General features: G+C 37.6%; 1 protein-coding gene across 4 annotated transcripts in view; it reads right to left on the bottom strand.

Annotated features, from left to right (window-relative positions):
- The window catches only part of LOC117325767 (FYN-binding protein 1-like), a 65,139-nt gene that overhangs the window by 17,597 nt on the left and 25,919 nt on the right, over nucleotides 1–21,623 (bottom strand). For 2 of the 4 annotated variants that reach the window (XM_033882213.1, XM_033882214.1), the window contains 4 exons: nucleotides 5,379–6,390; nucleotides 3,128–3,257; nucleotides 2,413–2,624; nucleotides 1,978–2,069 (listed from right to left, as the gene is read on the bottom strand). In XM_033882213.1, coding sequence (XP_033738104.1) covers nucleotides 1,978–2,069; nucleotides 2,413–2,624; nucleotides 3,128–3,257; nucleotides 5,379–6,390 — 1,446 coding nt within the window. Of the gene's footprint in view, nucleotides 1–1,977; nucleotides 2,070–2,412; nucleotides 2,625–3,127; nucleotides 3,258–5,378; nucleotides 6,391–11,559; nucleotides 11,764–21,623 lie in introns of those variants that run through there. The other 2 variants (XM_033882215.1, XM_033882216.1) reach the window with 2 other exon arrangements.

Below are 21,623 nucleotides of genomic sequence, written 5' to 3'. Positions count from 1 at the left end.
CTTTAAAATAATCTCAATGAAGTGATCTTTGATCTGCAGCTGTCACCTTGTCTTTGACGATATTTGATACGATATATGAACTTTGACCTATAGCAATAACCTTGATCATATATCTGTGAAATTGCATCAAATGGAGTTAAGGAAGACGAGTCAGGGAAGGCATTGAAAGGAGGCTTGGAATGGAGGCATAGAATGAAGGCATGGGATGGAGGCACGGAATGAAGGCATGGAACGGAGGCATTGAATGGAGGCATAGAATGAAGGCATGGGATGGAGGCACGGAATGGAGGCATGGAATGGAGGCATTGAATGGAGGCATAGAATGAAGGCATGGGATGGAGGCACGGAATGAAGGCATGGAACGGAGGCATTGAATGGAGGCATGGAATGGAGGCATGTAATAGAGGCATGCAATGGAGGCATGGAATGGAGGCATGCAATGGAGGCATGGAATGGAGGCATTGAATGGAGGCATGGAATGGAGGCATGTAATAGAGGCATGCAATGGAGGCATGGAATGGAGGCATGGAATGGAGGCATGTAATAGAGGCATGCAATGGAGGCATGGAATGGAGGCATGCAATGGAGGCATGGAATGGAGGCATGTAATAGAGGCATGCAATGGAGGCATGGAATGGAGGCATTGAATGGGGGCATGGAATAAAGGCATTGAATTAAGGCATGGAATGGAGGCATGTAATAGAGGCATTGAATTAAGGCATGGAATGGAGTCATGGAATGGAGGCATGAAATGGAGGCATTGAACGGAGGCATTGAATGGAGGTATGGAATGGAGGTATGGAATGGAGGCATTGAATGGGGGCATGGCATGGAGGCATGGAATGGAGGCATTGAATGGAGGCATTGAATGGGGGCATGGAATAAAGGCATTGAATTAAGGCATGGAATGGAGGCATGGAATGGAGGTATGGAATGGAGGTATGCAATGGAGGTATGCAATGGAGGTATGGCATGGAGGTATGGAATTGAGGCATGGAATGGAGGCATGGGATGGAGGCATTGAATGGGGGCATGCAATGGAGGCATGCAATGGAGGCATTGAATGGAGGCATTGAGGCATGGGATGGAGGCACGGAATGGAGGCATGGGATGAAGGCATGGGATGAAGGCATGGAATGGAGGCATGGAATGGAGGCATGGAATGGAGGCACGGAATGGAGGCATAGAATGAAGGCATGGAATGGAGGCACGGAATGGAGGCATGGAATGGAGGCATGAATGAGGCATGATGAGGCATGGATGGAGGCATGAATGAGGCATGGAATGGAGGCATGAATGGAGGCATGGAATGAAGGCATGGAATGAGGCATGGAATGGAGGCATGAATAGGAGGCATGAATGAGGCATATGGAGGCATGTAATAGAGGCATTGAATGGAGGCATTGAATGGAGGCATGCAATGGAGGCATTGAATTGAGGCATGGAATGGAGGCATGGAATGGAGGCATGGAATGGAAGCATTGAATGGAGGTATGGAATGGAGGCATGGAATGGAGGTATGAAATGGAGGCATGAAATGGAGGCATGAAATGGAGGCATGGAATAGAGGCATTGAATTGAGGCATCGAATGAAGGCATTGAATGAAGGCATGGAATGGAGGCATGGAATGGAGGCATTGAATTGAGGCATTGAATGGAGGCATGTAATAGAGGTATGGAATGGAGGCATGGAATGGAGGCATGGAATGAGGTATGGAATGGAGGCATGGAATGGAGGTATGGAATGGAGGCATGGAATGGAGGCATGGAATGGAGGCATTGAATGGAGGCATGGAATGGAGGCATTGAATGGAGGCATAGAATGGAGGTATGGAATGGAGGCATGGAATGGAGGCATGAAATGGAGGTACATTTTTGTATGTAATATAATTATACTGATTTTATCAGACTGGGGAACAGTTTATCTTTGTATGTAACATAATGATACTGGTTTATTAAGACTGGGGAACAGTTTACCTGACTTTGTTCGGTAGAACAGTCATCGTACACATCATCCGGCCAGTCATCTGCCTGAGGAACAAGTGGCGTTGTGGTGTCAGCAGGCCTCTCTAAAATACAAGGGATCCATCAATGGTCATCATTCTAACCCTACTTAATTTTGTTCTGTGGGAACAAAGCTGGATGCTAAGTTTCAACAGAAAATCAAAAATGGATTGTTTCATTCACCTAAATGATGAGATTTATCAAGGCACAGGAAAAGCATCTGTTTTTGTGTGAAGGTTTAGGTACATATAAAGTCCTACAGTATACAAGTTAAAGGGACATAACTCCAGGCTATGGCTGATGATACATCATGATTTCATTATACAGGAAAAATCACATTCACACAATATAAAGCTATTTATTATAAAGTATATTGAGGATATTATCATATAGTAGTAATAAATGTACCAGGTGGCACAGGAAAGGAGGGCTTTCTACGAGATGGAATGGGCCCTTCAGGTACAGGGGGTCTCAGAAGTTCATCAGGGGGAGCCGGAAGGTCTAAGTCAGGTGGAGCAGGGAGTGAATTGGAGGAGAGGTCTTTGTGAATGTAATTAACTGTGTCGTCATAGGTGTCCTGTTCATCACTATCATACTCGTCATTCTCAGACATCGGCTTACTGAAAAATAATAACGTATCACCATTGAGGATGATATACAGGAACAGTTATGGTCCAAGTTATACAGGAACAGTAATGGTCCAAATGATGATTCAGACTATCTACTTAAAAATACTGTAGGATTCATTACCTACTGTATAGTAAAGTCGATAATAGTCAAAATCATTTGGAGTAGAGCAGCACATGAGCAGTACAAAAGGGCTTCACCAATCAGAGAAATGGTCTCAACTTATCATTTTAAATGAATTAATATTTATTCACGCATGCTTGATTAAATGAAAACCTTCTTGCCCTTTTTATCCTTTTTTTCAATCTGAACAAGAAATGAGCTTAAGATATTTCTGACAATTCAAGAGTGTAGAGCTGTCCTGTAATTCTCATTCCAAAATAATTACAGATTTGGTGACAGATATTACAGAAACCTTAAATACCAAATACAACTCACAATAGAAATGTTTCAAACTAGTTGAAGGCTTTAACTAAATGGAAACCCTGGTACTCACATCAAGGAGACTGCCCTGGACAATTTTTTATGACTTGGCAGAGAAGGTGGTTCATCCATGTCAGCTGGAATGGCTTCATATACATCCTCAATCTCTTCAATTATCCCATTATCATCTGTAGGATAGCCCTCTACAAACACAATATATAATGGTCATATTCAACACTGTAGATTTATGACAGGAAATTCAAATTTTTAACCTTCGTATCAATAACATGACCTTCACCTTGACTTACAGTATAATACTACAATAATATGACCTTCACCTTGTTACCTACAGTATAATACTACAATAATATGACCTTCACCTTGTTACCTACAGTAAAATACTACAATAATATGACCTTCACCTTGTTACCTACAGTATAATACTACAATAACATGACCTTCACCTTGACTTACAGTATAATACTACAATAATATGACCTTCACCTTGTTACCTACAGTAAAATACTACAATAACATGACCTTCACCTTTGGACTTACAGTATAAATACTACAATATTATGACCTTCACCTTGTTACCTACAGTATAATACTACAATAACATGACCTTCACCTTGACTTACAGTATAATACTACAATAATATGACCTTCACCTTGTTACCTACAGTAAAATACTACAATAATATGACCTTCACCTTGTTACCTACAGTATAATACTACAATAACATGACCTTCACCTTGTTACCTACAGTAAAATACTACAATAATATGACCTTCACCTTGTTACCTACAGTATAATACTACAATAACATGACCTTCACCTTGTTACCTACAGTATAATACTACAATAACATGACCTTCACCTTGTTACCTACAGTAAAATACTACAATATTATGACCTTCACCTTGTTACCTACAGTATAATACTACAATAACATGACCTTCACCTTGTTACCTACAGTAAAATACTACAATATTATGACCTTCACCTTGTTACCTACAGTATAATACCACAATGATATGACCTTCACTTTGGCTTACAGTTTACTACAACAAACAAACAAATTACCTTGTTACTAACAGTATCAATACCAATCATACAATACAGGGGTGTACAGCCAATAACATGTATATACTATTTTTTGAAGACACTGATCTTGACACAGTGAAGAAGATCACAATACTGAGAAAATTTTACCTAGTATCCTGAAGGCTACATTGTACATAACATGACCTTATTGACAGAAGTATACAATACAGATCAGTTACCTAGTTCCTTGTTGGTTACTTTGTACTAAAACATGACCTTGACATTGTCACAGTACAGAGAATTTACCTAGTTCCCTGTGGATTAAATCATACTTTCATATGACCTTGACACAGTATACAGTATAGAGGACTTATCTTGCTCCCTGTGGTTTAAATCATACTTTTATATTCATGACCTTGACACAGTATACAGTACAGAGGGCTTACCTAGTTCCTTGTGGATTAACTCGTACATTCATATGACCTTGACACAGTATACATTATAGAGGACTTACCTAGTTCCCTGTGGTTTAAATCATACTTTTATATGACCTTGACACAGTATACAGCAGAGGACTTACCTAGTTCCCTGTGGATTAACTGGTACTTTCATATGACCTTGACACAGTATACAGTACAGAGGACTTACCTAGTTCCCTGTGGATTAAATCGTACTTTCATATGACCTTGACACAGTATACATTATAGAGGACTTACCTAGTTCCCTGTGGTTTAAATCGTACTTTTATATGACCTTGACACAGTATAAAGTACAGAGGACTTACCTTGTTCCCTGTGGATTAACTCGTACTTTCATATGACCTTGACACCGTATACAGTATAGAGGACTTACCTAGTTCCCTGTGGATTAACTCGTACTTTCATATGACCTTGACACCGTATACAGTATAGAGGACTTACCTAGTTCCCTGTGGATTTAGAGTATACGATATAGAGGACTTACCTAGTTCCCTGTGGATTTACAGTACATCTATACAATATAGAGGACTTACCTAGTTCCCTGTGGATTTACAGTACATCTATACGATATAGAGGACTTACCTAGTTCCCTGTGGATTTACAGTATACGATATAGAGGACTTACCTAGTTCCCTGTGGATTTACAGTATACAATATAGAGGACTTACCTAGTTCCCTGTGGATTTACAGTATACGATATAGAGGACTTACCTAGTTCCCTGTGGATTTACAGTATACGATATAGAGGACTTACCTAGTTCCCTGTGGATTTACAGTATACAATATAGAGGACTTACCTAATTCCCTGAGTGCAGACTTGTATTCCTGTATAATCTCCTGTAACCTCTGGAGGTCGGAGTACACCAGAGGGGGAGGAATATCTGGTTCCTTGTCATTGTTCTTTTCTGTATTATCATCTATCGACACTTCAACAAGATAAAATTTAGAACCATCATTAGTTCTAGTCAAAGACTTTCGTTTTACTGACCTCCGGTTTGGAAATTTGGACCCAGACTTTCTCCTCATTTGAACCTTATCATTAGATTCTTCACTGGTACCTGACCCACTGATTTTTTCCTGTAATGCTAATACACTGGCCATGTTTAGTTTTCCAGGTCTCACTGGGTCTTTTTGTCCAATAACTGTCTTATTTGGTTTAATATCATCTTCCTTTCCACTGAATTTTCTTTGTAGTTCCTCGTGTATATTAGATGATCCCACTGCAGGATTTTTCCCCCTGCTTGGTACAATAGGTTTAGGTTTTACTGGAGATGACTGGTCTCCAGGTTTTGTTTCACTTTTCTCAGCAGGTTTAGTGAAGACCAGAGGTTTTTTGGGTGTTACAGGCGGTGGTGTGCTATTGGCTCCAGAGAATGCTGCTGGAATGTTCAATTTACTTGACCTTTTTCCTGAATTGTTGGACACAGTGTTTGAATTTTCATCCTTTTTTTCATCTGGACTTGATTTTTCTGGTACAGTCTTTACTGGCTTAACAGGTACACTTGGAACCTGCTGTTTGTTAAACATTTCCACTCTGTTCTTCCAAGTCGAAAGCTCGGATGTTTTGTCTGTTGGTTTTTCACTTTCGTCTGCCATCCCATTAGCTGTTTTCCCAGCATCCTCAGCTTTATCTTCCTTTGGGACTAAGGGTGATGGCACACGATTCACAGCCCCTGGGATGGGTCGCATGATTTGTTTAGGTACTGTTTTTAATGGTCTGGTGTCAGCTGCTGGAGCCTCAAACAGTGACCTCATACGACTGACAGCTGTGGCATTTCTGATGTTGCTGCCATCATCATAGATGTCATCCTGAAAACAATAGATTCTGTGTTGATAGAATTGATAATAAATTGGAAATGAAAAGCTCTTTAAAGCAAAACTGCTTTACATATATATTATGAAACTATGTACATGTAAGCTACAAATCCAAAAAGACCATCAAATTTTAGCTCTGAAATGCGAAAAATGTACACTGAATCATTTTGTCAACATCAATCTTTGTCTACAAAATCAACCTGTCTATAAAAACACCTATCTATAAAGACCATCCATCTATAAAAATAACACCTGTCTATAAAGACCACCTGCATACAAAGACCATCTATCTAAAAAATAAAAATAATAACACCTGTCTATAAAGACCATCTATCTATAAAATAACACCTGTCTATAAAGACCACCTACCTACAAAGACCATCTATCTAATAAAAAAAAAAAAAAAAAAAACACCGGTCTATAAAGACCATCTATCTATAAAAATAACACCTGTCTATAAAGACCACCTGCCTATGTCACACACCTTAAACTCTTCCTAACATGAAATGGTTTCCCCAGGTTGGTAAGTATGTACTTTGATAGACTTTGGTATACCAAACCAAGAACTGAATTTATCAGTGTGACGTTTCAGTGACTACACTCTATCACCATCATCAGACAAATGACTGGTCAGCTTATGTACATACTGAGGTTCTCTGGTCATTTATCTGACCAAGGTGACAGTGCGGTCACTTAAACTGACATATTGTTTTCCCGCTCAGTGTACAGAAGGTTATCCTGTAGACAATGAGACCTCAGTCTCTAATAACTATCTCTTACTGGTCATTCGTCTTGTAACAGAAGTTACCTTAACATCGTGCTAAATTCAACACTGGTTACAAACTCTTCCTCATTACAAGTGTACCTTACAGGTACATGTATAAGCTTGGTTGATAGGAACTACTACATCATGAATATATATGTAGGCTGTCAAACAGCTGATAGATTACCTCAAAATACCAAAGGTGTGAATTTAGAATAACCAGGTATTGCAACATACGTTATATCAACATGTATTGGTCTACTTAGAATTTAAAATGTCCACACATTTGAATTGTCTCAAGGTCAACATGTATTGGTCTACTTAGAATTTAAAATGTCCACACATTTGAATTGTCTCAAGGGTAAAATGAGATCCAAACATGGGGAGGTCAAGCTGAATTTTGGATGGAAAGCAAACCTTAAATCGAAAGAGATGTATCTTCTGTGATGTTGAGAGACTTTTATAAGCAGTTAGAAATCTATGTGTGGCATTTCACACACAAAACTTTGTCACCCTCATCAGACAATGACCAGTAATGTACACCATGGTGAAAAGTTGACTGGATGACATGCAAATCGACAGGTCATCTCAGCAACACTTTAAACATATGTATACATCAACAATTAGATTGTCATTTTCTAGAGTTGGCCTATTGTACAGAAACAGGTCATTTGTCTGGTGACAGAGTAGATTCACTGACATATCATATATATATAATGTTCATTGTTTTCTCTATTGTTTGTTGTATACTACAATCTACAATTTGTTGTAATACATTTACATATAAACTTATACCTACCGGCTAGAAGATAATACGGTGTGATAACTTGGGCTACTTTTAAAGGATGGGGTTGGGATCAATTGTTTTAGAGTGAGAAATATTCTTAAGTTAAAAACTAAAGGGAAGGGAAGACAATATTATGACACAACTAGAAAATATTATAATTGAGTTATGGATAGCATTAAATATAGTGTAGAGAACGTGTGGGTACATGGGAACCATAAGATATAGTGTAGAGAATGTGTGGGTACGTGGTCACCATAAGATATAGTGTAGAGAATGTGTGGGTACATGGTCACCATAAGATATAGTGTGGAGAATGTGTGGGTACGTGGTCACCATAAGATATAGTGTATAGAATGTGTGGGTACATGGTCACCATAAGATATAGTGTAGAGAACGTGTGGGTACATGGTCACCATAAGATATAGTGTAGAGAACGTGTGGGTACATGGTCACCATAAGATATAGTGTGGAGAATGTGTGGGTACATGGCCACCATACATGGTCACCATAAGATATAGTGTATAGAACGTGTGGGTACATGGTCACCATAAGATATAGTGTAGAGAATGTGTGGGTACGTGGTCACCATAAGATATAGTGTATAGAACGTGTGGGTACATGGTCACCATAAGATATAGTGTAGGAGAATGTGTGGGTACATGGTCACCATAAGATATAGTGTAGAGAATGTGTGGGTACGTGGTCACCATAAGATATAGTGTAGAGAACGTGTGGGTACGTGGTCACCATAAGATATAGTGTGGAGAATGTGTGGGTACGTGGTCACCATAAGATATAGTGTAGAGAATGTGTGGGTACGTGGTCACCATAAGATATAGTGTATAGAACGTGTGGGTACATGGTAACCATAAGATATAGTGTGGAGAATGTGTGGGTACGTGGTCACCATAAGATATAGTGTAGAGAATGTGTGGGTACATGGTCACCATAAGATATAGTGTAGAGAACGTGTGGGTACATGGTCACCATAAGATATAGTGTAGAGAATGTGTGGGTACATGGTCACCATAAGATATAGTGTAGAGAATGTGTGGGTACGTGGTCACCATAAGATATAGTGTAGAGAATGTGTGGGTACGTGGTCACCATAAGATATAGTGTAGAGAATGTGTGGGTACATGGTCACCATAAGATATAGTGTATAGAACGTGTGGGTACGTGGTCACCATAAGATATAGTGTAGAGAACGTGTGGGTACATGGTCACCATAAGATATAGTGTGGAGAATGTGTGGGTACATGGTCACCATAAGATATAGTGTAGAGAATGTGTGGGTACGTGGTCACCATAAGATATAGTGTAGAGAACGTGTGGGTACATGGTCACCATAAGATATAGTGTATAGAACGTGTGGGTACGTGGTAACCATAAGATATAGTGTAGAGAATGTGTGGGTACGTGGTCCACACCTGTAGCACCTGTTATTGATTTAGATATTGTTGATTCAATATTATGGCCAAGTTGGAATTCCAGGTAGATAGAGACTTATACACACTCAATGTTAGTGAACAGGAGATAAGACGGTATGCTATCAGGGGTCTGTTTGTTGACTTCAATAAGAGGAAGTGTGTCTTATTGATAGTGATAATAGTATACTTATGTATATAGCCAACTTGAAACTTGGACAAGAAATAACCAGGAAGTTTGCGATATTTTACATTAATGTCTCACCCAACCTATCAAACCTTCCTCACCACTACTGGTAGTCATCTAGTAACAATAGAACATCACCACACAGACTACACTTTATTATAAACATTTTCCTTCCCTGAACCTTACCCATAATGACCTTTACACTCATTGGACCCTATATCCATAATGACCTTTACCCACAATTACCCTATACCCTTAATGACATTTTAACCTTAAGGACCATATACCCATAATGACCTTTACCCTCAGTAACCCTATACCCATTATGACCTTTACCATCAGTGACCCTATTCCCATAATGACCTTTACCCTCAGTGATCCTATATCTATAATGACCTTTACCCTCAGTGACCCTATACCCATAATGACCTTTACCCTCAGTGATCTTATATCTATAATGACCTTTACTCTCAGTGACTCTCTACCCATAATGACCTTTACCCTTATAATTAGGGATCCTAGCCCATGGTAACCTGTAACTCTCACTGACCCTATCACTATGGTTAACTTTAGCCCAGTGATTCTATATACCATGGTGATCAATACCTTTAGTGACCCTTGTCATCAGTGACCATCACCCTAATCAGTGACCTTACTCATGGTGAGCCTTACATTCAGTAACACAAACCCATATTGACCATCACCATCATTGACCCTTACCTATGGTGACCTTCACCTTAGTGACCATTACCTGCTATAACCTTAATTGAGACCTTTAACTACTGTAACCTTGACAATGGAACCTTAAACTACTGTAACCTTGACCAGGGGACCTTAAACTAATGTAACCTTGACCAATGAATCTTTAACTACTGTAACCTTGACAAAAGAATCTTAAACTAATGTAACAATGACAAACGAATATTAATCTACTGGAACCTTGACAAAAGAAATGACTGTAACCTTGTCCAAGGTACCTTAAACTACTGAAACCTTGATAAAGACACCTTTATATACTGTGACCTTGACCTAGACACCTTATCTACTATAACCTTGATAAAGACACCTTTATATACTGTGACCTTGACCTAGACACCTTATCTACTATAACCTTGATAAAGACACCTTTATATACTGTGACCTTGACCTAGACACCTTATCTACTATAACCTTGATCAAAGCACCTTTAACTAATGACCTTGACCAAGGCACCTTCATCTACTGTGACCTTGACCAAGGCACCTTCATCTACTGTGACCTTGACCAAGGCACCTTTATCTACTGTGACCTTGACTAAGGCACCTTTATCTAGTGACCCCCTCTCACTGATCTTTAAGAGCTATAACCTGTGATACCCTTTCCTACAATGACCAGTGTGACTGTGACTACTACTCCATGGTAACATTTACTCATTGATATCTTGACCTTTTTATCACATATTTACAATACAACACTCAGTGACCTATTGACCTTTTTTACAATGTAACAGTATCATATTTTCTAACAAATTTCATAGAATTCATATAAACAGTCTTATAAATCTGTCTGAATAGAAATGTCCACCACTTATAACTAGACAATGATGACTGAGACGGGGTCCCACTTACTTTTCAGTTACTATATGTTAATTAATTTATAGTCCCACTTATGTGGACAAGTTTCCTTGTCCATGTCTGTATTCCTTATAATGTCCATATAAACACCCAGATAAAGTAAAGGATGTTTTTTAATTCATTATCCACAGAATTATCACCTAAGACAAGGCCACAAGGAAATAACAACACAATTCAAGATTAATTATTCATGTAATACAGCTCATAAACTCAAGTACAAGGTGATGTTCTAATCCATCCGGTTAAAGTTACTTTTATCATCTACTCAATAATCTGTTATTACAATCTGAATGATTAAAAGCCTCTCACATAAATTATCAGTAAACAAATATTTCCCATGTTGAAACAAGGAGGAAGTAAAACAGGCCTTCCTGATGTATACTTACAGTGTTGTATACTTACGATGTTTTGTCTAGCCTTGGTAGTACACTGTTTTAACTTTAAATAAATAATCCTTAAACATACACAGTTCCAGGCAGAAATATTCCTCAGTAAAAACGAGGAAAACTTTTAAACAGAAGTTTGAACACAAACTACTAGTAGTGTGACAGTGATCCAGTGTATTAGTGTATAACAACTTCCTGGTAGATCCCTATACATACACATGACCTTAAACATTTAGTTCCTTGTCATCGACAAGGTCCACTCAACCATGACGATGATGACAGTATTATACATGTGACAGTTGTTGATATTTGTGAGAGATGACCCCTAGGTGTCATTACACATGTTTTACACTTTTCTGACCTTATACACTAATAATAAAGAATATGGACCGTGATAGCCCACAGCAGTAATAGCTCCTCGGGGCTGATCCATACAGGTATAATCTTAGGATTAAAATCAATACCTATGGAAAATAATGTGCAGCAGATTGTCCTGATAATAAAAAAGTTAAAATTAATTATTTTGAAACAATGACAGATGTTGAGAACTGTAAATATTCAGTACATACATTACAGGAACAACAGGCCTCAGCTTAATGTGCTTAGTAGGAGTTTACTTTGCCATTCTGTATACAAGTCATACACAATAGCCAATTCATGTAGGCGACTCCTGTGTCTACAGGAATAAATTACAATCTACCTGTATAATAGTTTAAACATAGCAAGCCTTGGCTGCCTTTAACTTAATTAAACAGACAGAATAACCAAATCACTTATTGTTATGTCTGTGATAAATCTCGGCAGGTGTCAGAGGTTTAACCATGCTTTAGTTGACACCGCATACATTTAACATCAATTATTTACCTCTTTATAGCGCTTCATACTAAAATATAGAGATCTACATAGAGGAACTGCATGGCAATGTCGGGTCCATATCTATATAGAGAGGGAGATATTGTAATGTCTGGTCCCTATATAGAGGTAGTGTAATGTATTTGTGGTCCCTATATAGAGGCAGTATGATGTTGTCTGGTTCTTTTGTAGAGGTACCATAATGTGTTGTCAGATCCCTATACAGAAGTAACATATTGCATTGTCTGGTCCCTATATAGAGAAACCATAATGTGTTGTCTGGTTCCTATATAGAGGAACCATAATGTGTTGTCTGGTTCGTCTGGTTCCTATATAGAGGAACCATAATGTGTTGTCTGGTTCCTATATAGAGGAACCATAATGTGTTGTCTGGTTCCTATATAGAGAAACTGTATGGTGTTGTCTGGTCCCTATATAGAGGTACCATAATGTGTTGTCTGGTTCCTATATAGAGAAACTGTATGGTGTTGTCTGGTCCCTATATAGAGGTACCATAATGTGTTGTCTGGTTCCTATACAGAAGTACCATATTGCATTGTCTGGTCCCTATATAGAGGAACCATAATGTGTTGTCTGGTCCCTTTATAGAGGAACTATATATTGTATGGTCTCTATATAGAGGTAAGATTTTGTATTTTCTGGTCCTTATACAGAGATACAATATAATAGTTTCTGGTCCATATACAGCGATACCATATTGTACTTTCTGGTCCCTATATACAGGTCACATATTGTATTGTCTGGTCCCTATACAGAGGTACCTTATTATATACCATATTGTGTTCCTGGTCCCTATATAGAGGTGACATATTGTATAGTTCAGTAGTCCCTATACAGAGATTAATTATTATTTACCATTTATATTTTCAGGTCCCTATATAGAGGTAAAATATGGTATTGTCTGGTCCCTATATTGAGGTGATTCAGAGATACATTATTATATAACAATATTTCTGGTCCCTGTATAGGGATGACATATTGTTTTGTCTGGCCTCTATATAAAGTTACTGTATTGTATTGTCTGGTCCCTATATAGAAGTACCATAATGTGTTGTTTGGTCTCTATATAAAGGTAACATATTGTATTGTCTGGTCCATATATAAAGGCACTGTATTTCATTTCTGGTCCCTATATAGAGGTACCGTATTGTATCATCTGGTCCCTATACAGAGGTTCATTATTATGTACTATATTGTATTTCTGGTCCATCTATAGAGGTGACATATTGTAATGTCAGGTCCCTGTATAAAGGTACTGTTTTGTTTTTCTGATCTCTATATAGAGGAACCGTAATTTATTGTCTAGTAGTCCCTATACAGAGGTACATTATCATGTATCATATTGTATTTCTGGTCCCTGTATAAAGGTGATCGACATATTGTAATGTCTAGTCCCTACATAGTGGTTCTATATTATATTGTCTGGTCCCTATACAGAGGTTCATTATTATGTACTATCTTGTATTTCTGGTCCCTATATAGAGGTGACATATGCCTATATTTAGATCATGTATCATATTATATTTTCAGGTATAAAAAGGTGTCCTCTATACAGAGATGCATTATTTCAGAATTCACTGCCCTCTATAGATACCATTACAAACATAATTTGTTGTGTTTATGTAAACTGAACTCTATATCTACAGCAGTGCTTAGTAATAGGAGAAGTATCATTGCTGTGTATCATTACCGACAGGAAGTCCAGAGTTCTGATGGACCAAGTCAGAGACGAGGTCATTTCCTGTAAGGAAAATCTTCTGATGCACTCTCCATAGGGTCATCACTGATGTTACAAGCTTCTTGGGTCACAACCCATAGGTACAGTAATAGTCACCTAGGTACAGTTATAGTCACCCAGGGTCACTACCCATAGGTACAGTTATAGTCATCCAGAGTCACAACCCATAGGTACAGTAATAGTCACACAGGATCACAACCCATAGGTACAGTAATAGTCACACAGGATCACAACCCATAGGTACAGTTATAGTCACCCAGGGTCACAACCCATAGGTACAGTAATAGTCACCTAGGGTCACAACCCATAGGTACAGTTATAGTCACCTAGGGTCACAACCCATAGGTACAGTTATAGTCACCTAGGGTCACAACCCATAGGAACAGTTATAGTCACCCAGGGTCACAACCCATAGGAACAATTATAGTCACCCAGGATCACAACCCATAGGTACAGTTATAGTCACCTAGGGTCACAACCCATAGGAACAGTAATAGTCACCTAGGGTCACAACCCATAGGTACAGTTATAGTCACCTAGGGTCACAACCCATAGGTACAGTTATAGTCACCTAGGGTCACAACCCATAGGTACAGTTATAGTCACCTAGGGTCACAACCCATAGGTGCAGTTATAGTCACCCAGGGTCACAACCCATAGGTACAGTTATAGTCACCCAGGGTCACAACCCATAGGTACAGTTAGTCACCTAGGGTCACAACCCTTAGGTACAGTAATAGTCACCCAGGATCACAACCCATAGGTACAGTTATAGTCACCTAGGGTCACAACCCATAGGTACAGTTATAGTCACCTAGGGTCACAATCCATAGGAACAGTTATAGTCACCCAGGGTCACAACCCATAGGTACAGTAATAGTCACCTAGGGTCACAACCCATAGGTACAGTTATAGTCACCCAGGGTCACAACCCATAGGTACAGTTATAGTCACCCAGGGTCACAACCCATAGGAACAATTATAGTCACCCAGGATCACAACCCATAGGTACAGTTATAGTCACCCAGGATCACAACCCATAGGTACAGTTATAGTCACCTAGGATCACAACCTTTAGGTACATTTATAGTCACCTAGGGTCACAACCCATAGGTACAGTAATAGTCACCTAGGGTCACAACCCATAGGTACAGTTATAGTCACCCAGGGTCACAACCCATAGGTACAGTTATAGTCACCTAGGATCACAACCTTTAGGTACATTTATAGTCACCTAGGGTCACAACCCATAGGTACAGTAATAGTCATCCAGGGTCACAACCCATAGGTACAGTAATAGTCATCCTAGGGTCACAACCCTTAGGTACAGTTATAGTCACCTAGGGTCACAACCCATAGGTACAGTTATAGTCACCTAGGGTCACAACCCAGTGAGATTCGTATGAAGGTAAGCATAGCTTCACCTTAAAGTTAGTGTACAAGTCCTTTTCTCACTGCATCAGTCGCTCTATCGCCATTGTAATCAATTTGGTTTCAATATCATTCAATATCAATATCATAGTTTCAAGAGACAATAACTGTAAAAATCTCTGTTGGAAAATATTGTAAAAAAGCATATCATAAAACTAAGAGTTTTTCTTAATAATGAAAGTTAAAAGTGACCTCGTGCAACTGTATTCCTTCAAGAATGTAAATGTTACCGCTAGTAAGCAGAATACTGTGCAGACTTGTCACTTGCACACACACACGCACTCACTTGCACACACACACACACACACACACATGATTTCGTTTGGCTATCTCTGTGTAGCATACTTTATAAAAAATCTGCCGAGGTAATAAAACTATGTTTTAAAACTTGTAAATGTATATTTATAGAATATTTTTATGGTATAGGCTCATGAATTACTTTATCTTGAACCTATTTCACTATTTATAAGATGAAAGAATATCATATCTAGGTAATAGACAAAGATAAACTGTTTGAAAGTTAAACCAGATTTATCTCCCTTATATCAGACTTTTTATTAAATCTGTTGTTACATGCACATAACTATGTGATATATTCTGTATAAAAACATATGTGTACATAAATGCATATTCAGATTAACTGAGAATTAAAGATATCTGAAATGAAATTAATTTTTTATTTTAGATAAACAGAAAATTGTGAAAGTAGCAAACCAGCTTGAGTATTATTAACTTAAGTATGGAAGGGGCAGACAGTGGTATGTTTTTCAATCTATACAACTTCCATCCTTCAACCCCAAACACTGGGTGTGTCTGACGACCCACATACTGTTTTCTACTTATCCAAAGTCATCACAAATCCCATCCTAAGTGAAGTTTCCCTTCATAACAATGTATCATATGTCATCTATGATAAGCTTTCAAGATGGAAAAAATATGTAAAAGTTTGCAGGCAAGCAGAGCCCTAAGACTTATCTGTGTACGATGAGCTAGTGAATTAGTCTGTGGTAGATTCACCACTATCAACAACTTTATCAAATCTCTCTTCACTTTACTTCTCACTCCACCTGTGTACCACATTTGCCCAAATGCTCACTCCACCTGTGTACCACATTTGACCTAATGCTCACTCCATCTGTGTACCATATTTGACCTAATACTCACTCCAGTCCACCTATGTACCATATTTGACCTAATGCTCACTCCACCTATGTACCACATTTGACCTAATGCTCACTCTACCTATGTACCATATTTGACCTAATACTCACTCCAGTCCACCTATGTACCAGATTTGGCCTAATGCTCACTCTACCTATGTACCAGATTTGACCTAATGCTCACTCCACATATGTACCACATTTGACCTAATGCTCACTCCACCTATGTACCAGATTTGACCTAATGCTCACTCCACCTGTGTACCACATTTGACCTAATGCTCACTCCATCTGTGTACCACATTATACCTAAAGCTCACTCCATCTGTGTACCATATTTGACCTAATGCTCACTCCATCTGTGTACCACATTTGACCTAATGCTTACTCCACTTGTGTACCACATTTGATATAATGCTCACTCCACCTGTGTACCACATTTGACCTAATGCTTACTTCACCTGTGTACCATATTTGACATAATGCTCACTCCACCTGTGTACCACATTTGACCTAATGCTTACTTCACCTGTGTACCAGATTTGACCTAATGCTCACTCTACCTGTGTACCAGATTTGACCTAATGCTCACTCCACCTATGTACCACATTTGACCTAATGCTCACTCCACCTGTGTACCAGATTTGACCTAATGCTCACTCCATCTGTGTACCACATTAGACCTAATGCTCACTCCACCTGTGTACCACATTTGACCTAATGCTCACTCCACCTGTGCACCACATTTGATATAATGCTCACTCCACATGTGTACCACATTTGACCTAATGCTCACTCCACCTGTGTACCACATTTGACCTAATGCTTACTTCACCTGTGTACCATATTTGACCTAATGCTCACTCCACCTGTGTACGAGATTTGACCTAATGCTTACTCCATCTGTGTACCACATTTGACCTAATGCTCACTCCATCTGTGTACCATATTTGACCTAATGCTCACTCCATCTGTGTACCATATTTGACCTAATGCTAACTCCACTTGTGTACCACATTTGATATAATGCTCACTCCACCTGTGTACCACATTTGACCTAATGCTTACTTCACCTGTGTACCATATTTGACCTAATGCTCACTCCACCTGTGTACCAGATTTGACCTTATGCTCACTCCACCTATGTACCATATTTGACATAATGCTCACTCCACCTATGTACCACATTTGACCTAATGCTCACTCCACCTGTGTACCAGATTTGACCTTATGCTCACTCCACCTGTGTACCACATTTGACCATTTGACCATTTGTACAATTTTGATTCTCCAACACCTAGGGATGCTTCCATTCCAATAGGAATTATATCAAGTGCATAGTTTTACAGAATGAGTTGTTGATTTCAATATTGTCAAATTGACACATTTTGGCCCCTCGAATCCCTCTGCCCCTCTGGGGTCAGCCCCAGTCTTTTTAAAATTTTGAATCCCCACAACCCATGGATGCTAATTGTCAAATAAAGTTAAATTCCAATGAGTGGTTAAGGAGAAGACGTCATTTGAAGAAATTATTGATGTATTGGACTACAATACTATATACTGTCTCTAAGTATTGGACTACACTACTATATACTGTCTCTAAGTATTGGACTACAATACTATATACTGTCTCTAAGTATTGGACTAGAATACTATACTGTCTCTAAGTATTGGACTACAATACTATATACTGTCACTAAGTATTGGAATACAATACTATATACTGTCTCTAAGTATTGGACTACAATACTATATACTGTCTCTAAGTATTGGACTACAATACTATATACTGTCTCTAAGTATTGGAATACAATACTATATACTGTCTCTAAGTATTGGACTACAATACTATATACTGTCACTAAGTATTGGACTACAATACTATATACTGTCTCTAAGTATTGGACTACAATACTATATACTGTCACTTAGTATTGGACTACAATACTATATACTGTCTCTAAGTATTGGACTATAATACTATATACTGTCTCTAAGTATTGGACTACAATACTATATACTGTCTCTAAGTATTGGACTATAATACTATACTGTCTCTAAGTATTGGACTACAATACTATACTGTCTCTAAGTATTGGACTACAATACTATACTGTCTCTAAGTATTGGACTACAATACTATACTGTCTCTAAGTATTGGACTACAATACTATACTGTCTCTAAGTATTGGACTTAACAATACTATATACTGTCTCTAAGTATTGGACTACAATACTTTATACTGTCTCTAAGTATTGGACTACAATACTATACTGTCTCTAAGTATTGGACTACAATACTATATACTGTTTCTAAGTATTGGACTACAATACTATATACTGTCTCTAAGTATTGGACTACAATACTATATACTGTCTCTAAGTATTGGACTACAATACTATACTGTATAAAAGTATTGGACTACAATACTATATACTGTTTTCTAAGTATTGGACTACAATACTATATACTGTCTCTAAGTATTGGACTACAATACTATATACTGTCTCTAAGTATTGGACTACAATACTATACTGTCTCTAAGTATTGGACTTAACAATACTATATACTGTCTCTAAGTATTGGACTACAATACTATGCTGTCTCTAGGTATTGGACTACAATACTATATACTGTTTCTAAGTATTGGACTACAATACTATATACTGTCACTAAGTATTGGACTACAGTACTATATACTGTCTCTAAGCATTGGACTACAATAATATACACTATCTCTAAGTATTGGACTACAATACTATATACTGTCACTAAGTATTGGCTACAATACTATATACTGTCTCTAAGTATTGGACTACAATACTATATACTGTCACTAAGTATTGGACTACAATACTATATACTGTCTCTAAGTATTGGACTACAATACTATATACTGTCACTAAGTATTGGACTAGAATACTATATACTGTCTCTAAGTATTGGACTAGAATACTATATACTGTCACTAAGTATTGGAATACAATACTATGTATTGTCTCTAAGTATTGGACTACAATACTATATACTGTCTCTAAGTATTGGACTACAATACTTTATACTGTCTCTAAGTATTGGACTACAATACTATATACTGTCTCTAAGTATTGGACTACAATACTATACTGTCTCTAAGTATTGGACTTCATTAAAATATCATAATCATCATATTAAGCTGTTATTATCTAGGTGATACACTTAATTCCTGTACTACACAACTGTAATGTAACACAATACCCGACTGTAAATACTCATTTAATCTATAAGATAACATAGTCGACCACTCTGAGAAAGCCATTGATCACTATCTCCAAAGGTACACATCTAGTTTAAGACAGGAAGATAAATCAAGATTTTTTCCATCCTTAAGTTTTTTGTTGATGGAACCTGTTGAATAGTTGTGGTTGTGAGAAAGCATGTGAAGTTATCTCTTCCCACACCTCAACATATTGTGTGCCCTGGTCTTATTTACATTTAATCCATTTGTCTCAAGTTGGTGCCCAAATCATTTTTTTCACCACATTCTATAGATAATACATCACAGACAGTCTATACACTACTTGTCACAAAAATGACTAAAATTGCACCCACTTTATAATAAATATCTTATCAACACCAACAAATGACACACACTTTATAATAAATATCTTATCAACACCAACAAATGACACACACTGTATAGAAAATATCTTATCAACACAAACAAATGACACACACTGTATAGAATATATCTTATCAACATCAACAAATTATGTGTAGTCAAATCTTACATACATCTGTATGTAGTCAAAACCTTACATACATCTGTATGTAGTCAAAACCTTACAATCATATGTATGTAGTCAAAACCTTACAATCATATGTATGTAGTCAAAACCTTACAATCATCTGTATGTAGTCAAAACCTTACAATCATCTGTATGTAGTCAAAACCTTACATACATCTGTATGTAGTCAAAACCTTACATACATCTGTATGTAGTCAAAACCTTACAATCCTATGTATGTAGTCAAAACCTTACAATCATATGTATGTAGTCAAAACCTAACATACATCTGTATGTAGTCAAAACCTTACAATCCTATGTATGTAGTCAAAACCTTACAATCCTATGTATGTAGTCAAAACCTTACAATCATATGTATGTAGTCAAAACCTTACATACATCTGTATGTAGTCAAAACCTTACATACATCTGTATGTAGTCAAAACCTTACAATCCTATGTATGTAGTCAAAACCTTACAATCATATGTATGTAGTCAAAACCTAACATACATCTGTATGTAGTCAAAACCTTACAATCCTATGTATGTAGTCAAAACCTTACAATCCTATGTATGTAGTCAAAACCTTACATACATCTGTATGTAGTCAAAACCTTACAATCATATGTATGTAGTCAAAACCTTACAATCCTATGTATGTAGTCAAAACCTTACATACATCTGTATGTAGTCAAAACCTTACATACATCTGTATGTAGTCAAAACCTTACAATCCTATGTATGTAGTCAAAACCTTACAATCATATGTATGTAGTCAAAACCTAACATACATCTGTATGTAGTCAAAACCTTACAATCCTATGTATGTAGTCAAAACCTTACAATCCTATGTATGTAGTCAAAACCTTACATACATCTGTATGTAGTCAAAACCTTACAATCATATGTATGTAGTCAAAACCTTACAATCCTATGTATGTAGTCAAAACCTTACATACATCTGTATGTAGTCAAAACCTTACATACATCTGTATGTAGTCAAATCTCACTTACACGTATATATGTTTGTTGTTAAATCTTACATAAATATTCCTTTTTTTTTGTGGATTTTTCTGTAAAAATATAGGCAGAAT

Source organism: Pecten maximus, chromosome 4 (assembly GCF_902652985.1).
Source record: "Pecten maximus chromosome 4, xPecMax1.1, whole genome shotgun sequence".
NCBI classification, from domain to species: domain Eukaryota; kingdom Metazoa; phylum Mollusca; class Bivalvia; order Pectinida; family Pectinidae; genus Pecten; species Pecten maximus.
The sequence above is the reverse complement of the archived record's forward strand: the minus strand, read 5'-3'. Positions and strand labels throughout refer to the sequence as shown.